This window comes from Arvicola amphibius, chromosome 6, assembly GCF_903992535.2.
Source record: "Arvicola amphibius chromosome 6, mArvAmp1.2, whole genome shotgun sequence".
Taxonomy (NCBI): Eukaryota; Metazoa; Chordata; class Mammalia; order Rodentia; family Cricetidae; genus Arvicola; species Arvicola amphibius.
The window spans coordinates 33,693,297-33,709,788 of record NC_052052.2 but is presented as its reverse complement, the minus strand read 5'-3'; the positions used below and the strand labels follow the sequence as shown (position 1 = coordinate 33,709,788).

The window sequence follows — 16,492 nt, the reverse complement described above, 5'->3', positions numbered from 1 at the left end:
CCTATTCTGCTCCCAAGTGGAATTCACCTTGGTAAAGCAGGAGCGTCTACAGCCTTTATTCAGAGTTTACAGTTACTATGATAGTCACAAAGAAACAATACCAGGAGGAGGGTCTAAGAAGGAAAGCCATGTGGCAACATACCTGAAAATTGCTTGGCTGAGGATTATGGCTTTTAGTTCAGTCAAGTAATTCAAGGTTTGTTTTTTTAATATTTATTTATTATGTATACAATATTCTGTCTGTATGTCTGCAGGCCAGAAGAGGGCACCAGACCTCATTACAGATGGTTGTGAGCCACCATGTGGTTGCTGGGAATTGAACTCAGGACCTTTGAAAGAGCAGGCAGTGCTCTTAACCACTGAGCCATCTCTCCAGCCCCCGTGATTCAGGGTTTTTGTGAGTCTAAGAACTTGAGTATGTTCAACACTCCAAATTAGACCCAGAAATACCATCTTCCTATCTCTCTATTAAGTTGATAGCTCATACTTTCACAAACTTTACTATAGTCTCATTGTCATGTGATGGATAAATTGATACATTTCAGAACTGTGTGTGATATTTGTAATTATTTTCAAAATTTAGCTTCAAATTGACCTTATTTGCTTTTCGTTCTTTGGATTTCACTAATTTTGTTTTGAAAAGAACTGTTTAATTTTTCCCCACTCAGATTCAAACTCTGTGTATGACCAGCTGCCATGTGACTGGTGGCCTTGAGTGCTCCAGTCACCAGAGCTAACTGTCATACGTTAGATAGAGCCACAGCCAACAGTGAAGCATACCAAGTATAGTAGTACTCAGCTGTACACCCATCTCTCCAGAGACTGAGGCAGGACAGTCATGAGTTCAAGTCCAGCTTGGGTTACATATTGAGACCTGTCTCCAAAGAAAAGTGGAAGACGCAGACATAGATGCATATATCTGTGCACCTGTTTACTGGCACATGTGTGTAGAGGCCAGCCGTTAGCATCAACTGTCCTCCGTCCTCCCCCATTTTTTAAAAAGACATGATCTCTCACTGAATCTGGAACTTGTTATTTCAGCTAGACTGGGATATGTTTGTCTTTGCCCCACATCCCATCCTGGGGTTTGAGGTACATGCTGACACACCCCCAGTTTTTATGTGGGTACTGAGGATCCAAACTCAGGATCTCATGCTTGCTTAGCAAGCACTTTATACATTGAGCATGAGACTATGTGTTTTGGTTTGGTTTGGTTTTGGTTTTTTGTTTGTTTTGTTTTTATTTGATTTATTTGGTTTTTTTATGTTTGTTTTTATTTTTTCCTTGAAACAGGGTTTCTCTGTATAGCCCTGGCTGTCCTGGAACTCACGCTGTAGAGACCAGGCTGGCCTCTAACTCAGAGATCCACCTGCCTCTGCCTCCCAAGTGCTAGGAGTAAAAGTGTGTGCCGCCACCACACTAACTTAAATTTTCGGGTTTTTTGTTTTGTTTTGTTTTTTCTTTGTTTTGTTTTGTTTTGTTTTTTCAAGACAGGATCTCACTATGTAGCTCTGGCTGTCCTGGAACTCATTCTGTAGAGCAGGTTGGCTTTGAACTCACAGAAATACACCTACTCTGCCTCTGCTTCCCGGGTGCTGGAATTAAAGGTATGTGCTACTACACCTGACAACTTAAACTGTTTTTGCCTTTGCTTTTTGTTTTATTGTTTTTTCAAGACAGGGTTTCTCTGTGTAGCCCTGACTGTCCTGGAATTAAATCTGTAGAACAGGCTGGCCTTGAACCTCACCTGCCTCTGTCTTCTGAGTGCTGGAATTAAAGGCATGTGCCGCTACCACCAGACAGCAACTTAAATATTTTAATAACTTGGTCAATAATACTACTATAAATCTTTATATATATTATCTCATTTAATCTTCATAACAAGCCTATGTATTTACGTACTATCGATCCCATTTAACTAAAGAATAGAGAGGTTAGTTAATGTACTTATATGTAAGTAAGTAACCATGCTGAGTTTTATACTACCATACCAGTGGACTAGTTTTAGAAGCTCAGTTCTTAATCGTTACACTGTGCTACTTCTGTGTATACATGTCTTAGATATACACACTGGCAAGGTGATGGCGTTGCATGCCTATAATCTCAACCCTCAGAGTCGTAAAGGCAGGGGGATGTCTGTGGGTCTGCAACCTGGTCTAAAGAGCCAACTCCAGCACAGCCTGGACTACACAGGGAAATTCTCTCAAAAAAAAAAGAATCCCCTCTGCTTTTAAATGTATATTTGCGAACTACCCCAAAAAGTATTGCCTTAAAATCAGAAATTGCTCTGGTACAGTACTTTATCATTTTATTCACAGATGGCCGGTTTTCCCAGTAGTATCCTTTAGAACGATATAAATATATTTGACCCTTTATGCTCTACACTTTGTAGTATGTGGTATGATGCTCGTCATGACTCCCCTCCTACCACTTCCTATTTGATTCTAAGAGCAATATAAGTAGGTGCCCTGTCCCCTGAGAAGTCATGCAACAGGACAACTAGCTTGACTTGATTCTTTTTCTTTCATATGATTCAGTGGAGCAGCGTGACTTCATTGGTGTGGACAGCACAGGAAAGAGGCTGCTCTTTATGGCTAATGAAGCAGACTTGGATGAAGAGCTGGTCATTAAGGGATCCATCCTGCAGAAGTAAGCCCTAGGGATTGTCTTCTTGGCAGTTCTCCTTTTCTTGAAACCAAATAAAACCACCCACCATGGGAAAGAAGGAACGAAAACTAGATTACACTGTGTGAAACTGAGAAAAGTATGTGAGCACTTCCCTAGAGACAGGACACCACTCTTCTTCACAGCGTGCACACAGCGCTCCCTAAGTCTTCTCTTCCCAAGGTGGAGCCAAGTCCTGCACTGAAGGAGAGCGAAGCCTTGGGGGGCAGGGTGGGGGCAGGACGGCAGTGTTAGAGAAGAGCTAGAAAGAGTGACATAATTCACCGTCGGTGGTGGTGAGGCGACCACGTTGTTAGGAAACAAATCTCCAGAAGTTTACATCTGGAAAATATGAAACTCTTACCTCCCTAAACACAATTCCCTGTTCTCTCCCTCCCATAAGTCCCTGGCAATCACAACTCTACTTTGTTTATCAGTTAATTTGAGTAATTTATGTATCTTCTGTAAGTGAAATGCTATATATATTTTTTGTGGTTGACATTTCATTTTGCATGATATCCTCAAAGTTCATCATGTTGTATCCTGTAACAGAATAATATCTTTTTCTTTCTTATCATCTATGAAATGTGTATTAAGAACCATTCTTAAACATGAACAGTTAAATAGTCTATCAACAAAGTATATAGAACTCATAATCACATTGCGTCCTAGGATCTTGAGTGTATTCCATCTACTCATTTATTAATTTATTTTGAGGTTTACTTATTTTTATTTTTTTATGTATATGGGTGTTTTGCTTGCATGTATGTCTGTGCACTGTGTACATTAGTGCCCATGGAGAATAGAAGTTGGCATTAGAGCCCCTAGAACTGAAGTTAGTTACCAATGATTGTAAGCCACTGTGTGGGGGTGCTAGGAATAGAACCTGGGTCCTCTGCAAGAGCAGCAACTAATTCTTAACTATTGAACTCTCTCTAGCACCTCCACCTCCTTACAGATCAGGGTTACCCAGCAAAAGCCTCTTATTTTTGTTACCTTTGTTTTTATCTGGCTTTTTCCTCCCTAAGGGTACTTGCACACTGGTAGCTAGTTCCTTTTGTTGGATTTTTTTTTCTAATGGAGGAGCAAACTTAAGTTCAATAGCCAAAGTTTAGTGATAGGGCATGTTATCTTTATTATAATCCTTTATTTTTAATGTAAATTCTTTTTTATTATCATTCTGTGTATGTGTTCGTGTGGATATGATGTGTATGCTTTGGCACAAGTGTCTTGGCATCCATGTGAGGTCAGAGGGCAGTTTGTTGTGTCCATTCTCTACTACCTTATGTGGGTCTAGGGATCGTACTCAGGCAGTTAAGCAGTCACAGCAAGTACCTTTACCCACTGGGCCCTTTCTCCCATCCTTTATGTAAATTCTGTATCTGTATCTTTCACAGCCTCCTGTGCCCCTCTTAGCATGCTGTCTGAAGGGCAGCTGGCCAATCATCTAGACCCTAAGGAATGCCAGCTTTCCCTTGAGGCAGGCAGGTGGATCTGTCCAAGGCCAGTGTGGTTATCTACATAGTGAGTTCCAGGTTTAATATAAAGATATAATGGATATGCTGACTCCTCAAACTCCAGCAAAACAATAAAGGGAATTTAGAAAGGTATACATCTGGAAGGCTTCAGAAAATCGGTTTCTTCAGCTGAATGCAGTTTAGTGATTCTTTAAAGAATTCCTGTTGTACAGCCAGACAGTGGTGGCACACACTTTTAGCCCCAGCACTCTGGAGACAGAGGAAGGTGGATCTCTGAGTTCTAGGACAGCCTGGTCTACGTAGTGAGTTCCAGGACAGCCAGGGCTACACAGAGAAACTGTCTTGAAAAAAAAGAAAACAACCAAACAAAAAATCCTGTTTAATTTCTGACAAGCATGTGTTTTTAATAATTCAAAACTGTAAGATATTTGTGCCAAGCACTTAATAAGAAAATCATGATCCTCTTCCCACAATGCTATGTGGTTCGCTTTTAAATTCTAGTCAAAGGGTCAAGGGTGGTTTTTTGTTTTTTCCTGGAAGGATAATAAACATCTAAAAACAAGCTTTTAAAGATATCTTTTTAAATGAAATAAAATGTTCACAAGTTCATCTTGGAAGGTTTAGGCATTTGTATCGCGGGAGACAAGGACATTTGTCAAGACTGCATAGAACATGGCCAAATCTATTTTGGGACTAAAGATATTAAAAAATGGCTTAAACTTCAGTTGCTTTGTGTATGGAAAGTCTTGAAGTACTTATCTAATTTAGTGTCCCAACTGATACTTAACCAGCCCTAATTCCTAAAATACTCTCTCATTTTATGATATGGAGAGGTGACATAGAAGGACTGCTTTCTATGCCAAAATCTGCTAGTTATGGTGGCCCCTTTAATCCCAGTGCTCTGGAGGCAGAGGCAGGTGGATCTCTGAGTCCGGGGCCATTCTACATAAGATAGCCAGGGTTACATAAAAAAGACCCTGTCTCAAAAAAAGAAAGAAAGAAAGAAAGAAAGAAAGAAAGAAAGAAAAGAAAAGAAGAGGAGGAGGAAAAGGAAGAAGCAGAAGCTAAAATCCAAAGCACTAGACTTTTGTTCTTACTTTTGCATATTTTTTTTTAGTTCTATAAAGAAACTTGCCTATGAGAAAGCTGTGTCTTTAGACATAGCTTTATGGGCTGTAGAGAGCTAGGGAAATCTTCCAGCTGTCTGCCTGTGTGAGGAAGCGTCATCTTGCCAATTCCGATCATGAGTCTTCAGCAGTACAAATCAGCTTGTTCTTGACTTGCTTTTTTTGGCGGGGAGGGGTTGGGTTAGTTTTAGCTTTTTTCAAGAAAGGGGGTTTCTCTGTATAGCCCTGACTCCTGGAACACCCTTTGTAGACCAGGCTAACCTCGAACTCACTGAGATCCATCTGCCTAGGCCTTGGCTTTCTTTTTAAAGTTCTGTTTTCTTGAATATACTAAATTTGTTACCACTATTCTTCTATTGTCCAGCTTCCAAAATTTATAGTTGTCCCTTCTCCTGGTCGTTTTCTTTGTGAGTTTGTAGCTTTGAGTTAAAAACAAACAAAAACCTTCACTACCGTATTAATGAGTTTTCAGAATACATCGTGCTTAATGTCTGTGTTTCATCTTCATCCAGGGTTATTTTCCTTTCTATTTATTTTGTCTCTCCCCTTCTCCTTTCTCCCTCTCTCCATCCTCTCCTCTCTTCTCTGCACCTGCTTACCCTACTGTCCATCCTGTCTCTTCCTTCTTCGTCCAGTCTAGGTCCCAGGCTTTCAAGCTCCCCCCGTCCTTACTTGTTCTTTTATTCTATCCACCTGTACAGCTTTCAATTTTCATTTTTTTCCATGTATTTTATATACATATGAGAAATATGTATTCATATTTTGTATTGTACTGGGGGAGCGCACACTTGCTGTGATGCATATGTGGAGTTCAGAGGACAGCGTGTGGGATCAGTTCTCTCCTAACACCATTTCAGTTCTAGGGTTCAAGCTCAGGTCATCAAGCTTGGCAATAAGCTTCCATCCCCACCCTTCCCATTGCCCTGTAATATTCTTTTTTGCCTTGTAGTGCTGGGACATAAACCCGGGGCCTTGTGCATAGAGGCAAGCTCTCTGCCACTGAGCTGTATCCCTAGCCCAACCCTCTACTTCTAAACTTTATACATCTGTTTTGTCAACTACTTCACAGATTTTAAGTTTTTCAAGGGGACTATTTTGTATTGGTGTAAATTTGCACTATTATAAATCTATAGTTTCGATCTTAATTGAACTCTCAAAACCATGCTACAGTCTTGCTGTCTCAGACCAGCCTTCTATTCCTCCCAGCAACTATTTTCAGCCATCAATCTCTAATAAAAGATACCACTGCGCCTTCTTGGGAGATCCCAGCGAGCAACCCTGACTTCCTGATTTCCCAGCGTCCGTTCTGCCTGCACGCTCACCGTCTCTCAGATTCACCCAGTTATGTTTCTGTAGTGTCTATAGTTGAGGGATCCCTCCCTTCACTTCGGCCTTTTGTCCCGTGCTCCACTGCTTTCCCACAGTCTCTAGGCTTCCCAGCCTTGTTCTGTATTCTTTCCTCCTTACAGCTGTGAATTCACTGCTTCTAGGATAAAGCACAAGTTCCTCGGGCTCCAGTCTGCTGTCCTTACCTCTCCAGTCATTATTCTGACAACTACATACCCAGCACTACACCCTACCACACAGCTAGGAGAGCTGCTCAGGATTCTCTGACTTCCACATTCCTTTCTTATTCTAATTTCTATTTATTTATTAGTGTGTATAAGTGTATGTCTGCGTGTGGCTATTAGAACTAGAGTTAGAAATCAAGGTGTCAGAACAACCCTGAGGTCTCTCAACATTTTATCTGTTGACTCTTTATCTCTGGTTGGAATGTATGGGGTTTTTGTTGTTGTTGTTGCTATTTGTTTTTTGGTTTTTTTTTTTTTCAGGCAGGGTTTCGCTGTGTAGACCAGGATGGCCTCAAACTCAGAGTTCTGCCTGCCTCTGCCTCCAAGTGCTGGGATTAAAGATGTGCACCACCACCGCTCAGCATAACTTCATCTTTATTTGTTGTTTTTTTTAGATTAATTATTTATTATGTATACAGAGTTCTGTCTGCATGTATGCCTACTCGTCAGAAGAGGGCACCAGATATCATTACAGATGGTTGTGAGCCACCATATGGTTGCTGGGAATTGAACTCAGGACCTCTGGAAGAGCAGCCAGTGCTCTTAACTTCTGAGCCATCTCTCCAGCCCTAACTTCACTTTTTAAAACAAAAAAATTTAAAGGCAGTGTTTCACTATGTAACCCTGACTAGTCTAGAACTTACGTGTAGAGCAGGCTAGTATTGGCCATCCAGAGATCCACTTACCTCTGCCTCCGAGTGCTGGAAAGTAAGGGCATGTGTTGTTGGGGTTTCTGTCCTACCCAGTTCCCACAATCGTTAAGTCCCAAAGAAAATCACACAAAGGTCTACATTAATCATAAACTGGTTGGCCCATTAGCTCAGGCTTCTTATTAACTATTATAACTTACATTAGCCCATTATTCTTATCTATGTTAACCACATGGCTCAGTACCTTTTTTAACATTGTAGTCACATCTTGCTTCTTCTGTGTCTGGACAGGACTGCAGAGGGAGCTTTCCTCTTCCCAGAATTTTCCTGTTCTCATTGACCCGCCTATACTTCCTGTCTGGTTGTCCTGCCTATACTTCCTGCCTGGCTACTGGCCAATCAGCGCTTATTTAAAACGTAATTGACAGAATACAACTGTCCCACACCAGGCATGTGCCACGGTGTTTGGCATAACTTAAAGAAAATACTTTATGGCTTCCCTTGAGCAGATCCAAGTTTTCAGCTTCACTACCTTTGTGCGTTAGCGCCACTGTAAACTGAAGGCTGCTGGAATATAAGTCCCATGTTGCTAGGACAGAGACTCTGATAACTAAGGTGGCTAATAGGTGGGACCAGATTTCACCACATGTGTGTTTCTAAAATTACAATTTTTTGATTCTTGGAAGTTTCCATTTAATAGTATCAGACTGTAGGTAAGTGTGTTTATGGAAGACGAAACTGCCAGTGAGGGTACAACACTGGAATAACACCCGTCCTTCACAGTCTTTCTGCACACAGGGCACCAGTGAGGGTACAACACTGGAATAACACCCGTCCTTCACAGTCTTTCTGCACACAGGGCACCAGGCACACACATAGTACACTTACATACATGGAAGCAAAAAATAAAATAAGTAAGCCTAAAAAACAAATTTTTTAGAACAAAAATGCTAGCACCCACCATGGTGGTCTCCCCTGGGGCGTAGGCATCATTACCTTGACCCTTCCCCCTCTTCTGGAGCCCAGGACCTGATGATAGACTAGACTAACGTTAATCTGTATTATCTGATTGTGAACCTGTTGTCCCCTGTTCTTCCTACAGGCACCCTAGAATACATTTCCATACGGGCCTTGTGGATGCCCATCTCTACTGCTTGAAGAAATATGTTGTGGATTTCTTAATGGAAAATAGGTAAGAAGGCCTACAGATTTTCAGCATTCTGTTTCTCAAACTTTTTAGTTTTGCAATTCTAAACCTACAGTTTTTTAACAAGTATAGGATTTTTTTGTTACTAGTTTTACCTTCGTTTATATGTATGTGTATGGGTGTGCATGATTACAGATGTTCTCAGAGGCCAGAAGCATCAGATCCTCTGGAGGTGGAGTCACAGGGCATTGTGAGATGCCTGACATTGGTGCTGGGAACTGAATGCAGGTTGGCTGCAAGAATAGTATGCTCACTTAAACCCTCAGTCATGCAGGGTTTCTTTGTGTAATCCTGACTGCCCTGGAACTCGCTCTGTAGACCAGGCTGACCTCAAACTCAGATCATCTGCCTCTGCTTCTCAAGTGCTGGAATTAAAGGTGTGCTCCACCCCCAGCTTTGTTTTTGTTTTTTGAGACAGGGTCTTACTATATAGTCCTGGCTAGCTTGTAACTGGCTGTGTAGACCAGGATCACCTCAAAATAAGAGAGATCTGCCTGTCTCTGCCTCCTGAGTGCTGGGATTAAAGGTATTTGTCACCTTGCCTGACCCATGAGGTATAGTCTTTAACTAACAAACTACCTTGTGATTTTGGTTTTCCAAGATAGGGTTCAAACTTTTTCTTTGTTTGCAGTGCTTGGATTGGAATCTAGGGCCTTGTTGTATATCCAGTGTAAATGCTTTGCCCAAAATCTTCTTGATGTCAGATAACAGTTTATACAAAGATCACAGCTGGTTTTCATTTCTGTTTTAGAAATAAATCAGATTATCTACATACTGTTACTTTGCTTATACCAAAGAAACCCTGATTATATTTTGGGGATTTGCAAATAATAAACCAGCAGAATTTTTAAATAAAACTTTAAATAAGCTGCATGTGGTGGTGCAGTCCCGTAATTCCAGCACTTGGCAGGTGGAGACAGGAGGGTCAGAAATTCAGGGTCATCCTTGGTTACATGTTGAGTAGAAATGCAGCTGGAATTCTAAGAAGAGTAGATAGTAAAAGACTTAATGGTGCAATGACTAAGAGGCTAATTCCCTTGGTGACTTGTGGATAAGTTCTGGCCTTGAACAGTGCTGGTAACTGAAAAGCAGGCACTACAACAGCCAAGAATTTTAATTTAAATTCTAGCTCTGAGTTGGACATAGCAAGGCAGGCCTGTACTACTCAGGATGCTCAGCAAGAAGATCACAGGTTCAAACCTACATGAGCTATACAGTAAGTTCAACACCAGCTTTAGCAACTTAGACTTATAATAAGTAAAAATAGGACTGGGAATATAATGTTCTTCAGAAGTAGGGCACTTTCATAGTGTGCACAAGTCCCTGGGTTCAGTCCCCATTAGCACCAAAAAACAAAACAAAACAAAAATCTATCTCTTTGGCTGATGGGCCAGTATATATATGGAAATAAAGGAAAAAGAACTAAGCCCAGTGCTTCACATGAGTGTCTGGTACCCATGGAGACCAAAATAGGGTGTCGGCAATCCTCAGAGCCTGGAGTTACAGACGGTTGTGAGCTGCCATATGGGTATTCAGATCAAACTTGGGTCCTTTGGAAGAGCAGCCAGTATTTTTGTTGTTGTTGTTTTGGGTTTTTTGTTTGTTTGTTTTTCTTTCAAGACAGGGTTTCTCTGTGTAGCCTGTGCTGGAACTCACTCTGTAGATCAGGCTGGCCTTGAATTTACAGAGATCCGCCTGCCTCTGCCTCCCAGAATGCTGGGATTAAAGGTGTGTGCCATCACTGCCTGACTTTCAGCCAGTGTTCTTAAAAAGAAGGAATGCTTTCCAAATACTATCAAATAGAATTGTGGCTTTTAGATGCAGGGTGTACAGGCATCTTTGTTGCCGCAGCTCATCTGTAGCTCATCTGAACACGTCAGTTTGCTGCTGCAGCCCTGGCAAATGTAGTAGAGTGGTATGTGCTCTAAGGACAGGCTGCCATCGGTGATGCCCGTGACTGCCGGGTCTGCCAGCTGGGGCTCTTCCTCTGCAGTCCGCTCTGACATAGATCTGGATCCTCAGCCCAAACCACATGTGTTCCCTTCCCCGTCTGCCTACATCTCCCAGAGTCGCTAGAGTCAAAGTGCACATAGTAAAAGTAAATTTCCATATAAAGTGTATCGAGCTGGGTGTGGTGACTGTGCTTGTAATTTCAGCGCCTGGGAGGTAGAGACGTGAAGGATTGAAAATTCAGGCCAGCCTAGGCTAAGGGACAAGAGACCTTGTCTCAAAACAACAACAAAAGAACAAACAAAAATGATATTCACATGGTACTAAACACTGAACAGGAAGGTATAAATCTTGAAACAAATAGTCCACCCTGGTACAGTGGTATATTCATTCCTGCAGCCTGAAGGTACTTTGGAGTATTGTATCCAGCTACTCAACTGGTAGCCTTCATTTTAGGCCTAATGTCAAGATGTTCTGTCCCACAATGGTTCACAATAGCCTTGAGTTGTTCCTGTTCTTAGCAAGCTGTGAGCAATCTCTATGGCTAGGTCAACTGCACTGTATGGGAATATATCTGACATTGAGCACCAGCAGAAGGGGCTGTGACCTGGCAGGACGGCTTCATGTCTTTTCAAATCACTTACCCTGAGTGCTAATAAGGACCATGTGCCAAGGCTTGTCTGCTTGCCCGATGCAGCGCCAATTCTGTTTGCTCCGTGAAGGCCCTAAACGTCCTCCTGCTGTCTGTGCTTTGTCCCTTCAAAAGAACTGACTTCTTCTCCAGGGGAAGGGACCAAGGAATATTTGCTGTCCGCATTGGTATGGAGCATTGAAAACAGACCAAAAAAAAAAAAAGTAAGAAAGTGTTCTGCTGTTTCATTCTTGTATTCATATGGAAATTCTTAATCTTCATCAATGGACCAAGAGAAAAAAAAAATCCCATTGAAATTCAATACAGGGACTCCTAGCTTACACAGAAATGTTCAAAGATATTTGGTTTGATCCTTTAAAAATAACTTAAGACCATGAACTGTGTAGCTCCAGGGTTCATAATTTCCCTTGCCTCCCTCAGCCTCCACTTCTCTCTTGCCTTCTTTCTTACGGCACATGTGTGTGGTCCTGTGTCTCAGTGGGGCCTCTGGTAGAAATGGGTGCTGACAGCAGCAGCGAGGGTTGCGGTGCTGTTCACACTACAGCCCCTCCCTCACGCCTCGTCTCTCAGAGTATTATAACTGCTTAGACACGTTCACAGTCTGCTCCCCCGCCTGTTTGACCTGCTCTTTCTCCCTTTCCCTGGCTTCTGCCCACCCCACTAATAATTCCTTTAGGTATTGGAAACGGCATTTACCAAAGCCCAGGACAGCAACTGACATATAAAAGATGTGTGATAGATACTAAATAAATTAATCAGTGATATAAAAACCTGCACTCTCACCCACCTGTTTTCATTTTCTCTGCTAAATAAAAGTTAAAAGCATACTGCACCCCTTGCCCCCAAGGCTGAGTTCAGTCCCCAGAATCCACGGTAGAAGGAAAGAGCCTGCTTGCAAAGTCTGTCCTCTAATTTCCTTACACAGCCGTGTGGTATATGCATACACACTCACACATGCAGGCACAGGAGGCACACATTGTAGATAAGCTAACAAATAATGTTAATTTAAAAAAGTGTATCCGCTATACCAAATATCAAGTCCTTTCTTCCCCCGTTAAAGATCCATTAGACCTAACAACCTATCATCTTTTTTTTACATTTATTTTTTTACTTACTTGCCGGGGGGAGGGGGGAGGAAGGGTAAAAAAGTGAGAGAGTCCTCTTTTGGGCATTCATGCCCTGACATGTATGTGTATGTCGAAAAGTCTGACAACAACTTGGCAGGAGTTGATTCTCTCTGCCGTGTGTGTCCTGGGCATGGAATTCAAGCAGGCAGGTGAGCGTCTCTGCAGCCCCTGACATCCCGTGATGCCATCAGAAAGAACTTGCTTCCTGGGACCCACAAAGGGCAAATGAAGAAAGCATGCCAGAGCTCTGGCCAGCTACTCGCTGCTCCTTTCTGGGAGTCATTCTCTGCACGAGTTAACTCTGCTCTTGCCCTCGGTGTCAGTCTCAGCTGAGATATTACAGTAGGTTGAAGTTAACTTTGTGGGAATTCTTGAGCAACCAAGAATTTGTAGTACGTACAACTGCTACAATATTTGGAAACCTGCCCTTCTGAGTAGATGGAATTTAACTTTTCTTTTTTTGGTTTTTAGAGACAGGATTTCTCAATAGCTTTGGAGCCAGTCATGGAACTTGCTCTGTAGACCAGGCTGGCCTCAAACTCACGAAGATCTGCCTGCCTCTGCCACCGGAGTGCTGGGATTAAAGGCATGCACCACCTTCGCCCTGTGGGATATAATGTTTCTTTAATTCCTTTAATTCCTGCCATTTAGAAAGCTGAGGCAGGAGGATTGGCCACTAGTTCAAGACCTCCTAGATTACAATGTTAGACCTTGTCTCAAAAATGAAAAGATCTAATGATATGTCATTATAATTATAATCATTATAATTCAGTAGCTGAGTACTTGCTTAGTGTGTCCAAAGCCCTGGGTTCAACCCCCAGGATGAAATAAATATATAACAGACATCGTGGCTCATGCTCACAATCCCAGCACTAAGGAGACGAAGGCAAGCGAATCCTAAGTTGCAGCAGTAACTGTAGCCCCAGTGATGGGGAAATAAAGACAGATGTCTTTCTGAAGCTCACTGGGCATCAAGCCTAGCTAAACCAGTGAACCCAGGGTCAGTGAGAGGTGGAAACTGATAGAGGAAGGCACCTGATGGCCACCCTGGCCTCTGTATACATGCACTTATGCATCCACAGACACGTGTGCACACATACATCATACACGCCACAAACAGAATAGCCTGCTTTCTCATGGGTGGTCACCAATGAGGAATCAGCACCGTGTTATATACTGCATGCATACATGTGTAAATATGTACATACATATACATACCATGAAGTTGGGACTTTGTGGAAGGACCAAGAAGGGGATTCTTATATTTTTCCCACTTCTGTCCAGATCTTTGGCTTTTCCTTGAGTACAAATAATTTCTGACCCAGAAGGATCCAAAATTCTCACATTTGGCCACTCTTTCTTTCTAGGTCAATCACTTCCATCCGAAGTGAACTGATTCCATACCTAATAAGAAAACAGTTTTCCTCGACTTCCTCACAACAGAGGCAGGAAGACAAAGAAGAGGATCTAAAGAAAAAGGAGCTGAAGTCTTTAGGTTGGTGTTGGCTTGGTGCAGTGAGAGGAACAGGGGTCGAAGAACCTTGGGAGAGAATGGCCAAGATGCTCCCTTAAGACAGCCAGTGTCTAGTTTATAGGACAAAATGGCTAGACAAAATGGGCTAGCTGACCTTACTCTGGGTGTGCTTGATCACAGTCGGTTCCTGAATTCTTCCGGGCTGGGCTGATCAGGCCTCAGACCCATTATATGGTCCATCCTTTTTGACTGTGCTCCCCACTAAACCATAGGTCTTCAGATTCTCCTTATCGCATCTCAGCTTCCTGGTTCTTCAAGTTGGACCTACCGCCTCTGTCAGTGAGGGAAGGTGATGAAGGAAACAAGTACAAGCAGAGGCCAGCCAGACTGTCAAGATGAAATGCCTTGTTTGTCCTCGGAGCCCTGTGCCCCTGCCCCATCACGCAGAGTGGTGACAGAGTGGCATGGTGGCTGCAGCCACAGACTCTGGCTCTGACAGCTAAGATTCATTATGCTGGACGGTGGTGGCGCACGCCGTTGATCCCAGCACCAGGAGGAAAAGGCAGGCAGATCTCTGTGAGTTTGAGGACAGCCAAGGCTACACAGAGAAACCCTGTCTCAAAAAGAGAGAGAGAGAGAGAGAGAGAGAGAGAGAGAGAGAGAGAGAGAGAAGAGAGAAGAGAAAAGTAGAATAGTTACTGCTACTCTGAATGCTGTGGTCACCTGGGTACCTGCTGTGTGCTTTCATGATTTACAGACGTTATCATTTTCCTTAGTGATGCTTAATTAATGTTTTTAGGCTTTTGGTTTGCTTGAAAGATTTGATTTATTGTTGTTTTGAGACTATGTGTTATGTCTTATTATGTAGCCTTGACTGGCCTGAACTCAAAGAGGTTCATCTGCCTCTGGCTCCTTAGTGCTAGGTTTTAAAGGTGAGCATCACAATGCCAGCCAACCTTGTTTTTAGGACTTCTTAAATATTAGTATAATGCTTATAATATTTTATAGTGCTTACGGTATTTCAAGCGTATAAGAAAATCCATTGCCTGTTTTAGTTGACTTGGTCTTTCAGCTGTGATGGGTTCCTTGGGGTCCAGACTTAGTGATGAGTTTCAAGGAGAGTAGGAAGGAATATTAGCCATACCTGCTTCTAAGACCTGACTGTATCTCAGTCAGGAGGCAGAGGTGGAGGCAGGGGATCTGTGAGTTCTAGGCCAGCCCGATCTACATAGCAAGGCAGGCTGTCAGTCAATCTGTGTCCCCATGCCATCTTTCTCTTTTTTATTTACTCTGGATGTTTGCTCTGAAGATATTTACAGTTTTATAAAAAATGACAACACTCTGACTTTGGCTCCATATCACGCCTGCTGGAATGCCTTTCGAGGAGACAAGTGGGAAGATTTTTCTAGCTCACAGGTGCGCTGCTATGTCCACATCATGAAAGAGGGACTCTGCTCTCGAGTGAGCACCCTGGGGCTCTACATGGAAGCCAACAGGCAGGTGAGAGGATGGGCTCAGGGTCTTCCTGCCCTCAAGCTAGACCGCGCTTTCTGTCTTACTATTCTCATTGGGGACATTCACAGTCTTCACTCCTAAAGATTAGCAAGACTTGAATTGTCAGGGGAAAATCCAAAGATAGGAACTTGGTGAGTTCAAGGAAGCACTAAGATCTCTAGGGAGATTATCTCCTGAGCTGTGGCTGCAGCAGCTCTCCTGTTTTTCAGGGTGAACATTTGTATAATAACTACTTCTAGGTAAGCAGACAAAGCCAAGCATGATGGTATACTCCAGTAATTCCAGCTCTCAGCAGTGAGATGTGCAAAGTGGAGGCTACCCTGGGCTATGTAGCAAATTCCAGGCTAGCCGTGTTTGCTCACACCTGTAATCCCAGCACTTGGGAGGCAGAAACAGGAGGATTTTGTATTGAAAGCCTGATTGGGTAGCATAACAAGACCTGACTTGGTCGTTGGTTGGGGGTAATAAAATAGATAAATATTGTATAGTCACATAGTTTAATGAAGTAAGACAAAGGAAACTTCTTCAAGAAAGCAAAAAAACAGCCGGGAATGTAGCCCCATTGATAGCGCACAGGAATCTCCGAGCTCGCACCCCAGTACTGCGTCAACTGGTGTGGTGCCCATACTCCCAGCATCAGGAGATAGAGGCCAAAAGACTAGAATTTCAAGGACATCCTTGGCTACATACTGAGTTCAAGACCAAACTGGGCTACATGAAACCCTGTAAGGATTTCTTGCTTGTATTTTTGTTATTGGTGTTTAAGGTAAACTGAATTTTAAAAATTAAAAAAAAAAAAGGAGGAGGGAGGGAGAAAGAAAATGAGTGACCAGATGACTCGAGATAGCAGTGTCTATGGAGAATTGTCTGAAACACTTCAGTAAAAGCATGGAGAGAAAAGGCTAACGATGTGGAGGTTCTTCATAGTCTTAGAAGCACAGGAGGAAGGAATATTGAGACCAGCAAGTGAAACTGGGGAGGAGCAAAGCGCTGAGGTAAAAATAGGCAGAGTTAGTTGGAATGAGATAATAAAAAGGTTAGCTACTAAACAGGGCAGTGGTGGCACATCTTTAATCC

The 16,492-nt window shown here is 42.7% G+C and overlaps 1 protein-coding gene across 1 annotated transcript in view; it reads left to right on the top strand.

Moving 5' to 3' along the window:
* Positions 1-16,492, top strand: part of Eif2b3 (eukaryotic translation initiation factor 2B subunit gamma) — a 64,349-nt gene that overhangs the window by 28,282 nt on the left and 19,575 nt on the right. Inside the window, exons 5-8 of the mRNA XM_038335057.1 lie at positions 2,538-2,649; positions 8,593-8,682; positions 13,794-13,921; positions 15,210-15,400. Of these exons, the coding sequence (XP_038190985.1) occupies positions 2,538-2,649; positions 8,593-8,682; positions 13,794-13,921; positions 15,210-15,400 (521 nt within the window). The remainder of the gene's footprint in view (positions 1-2,537; positions 2,650-8,592; positions 8,683-13,793; positions 13,922-15,209; positions 15,401-16,492) is intronic.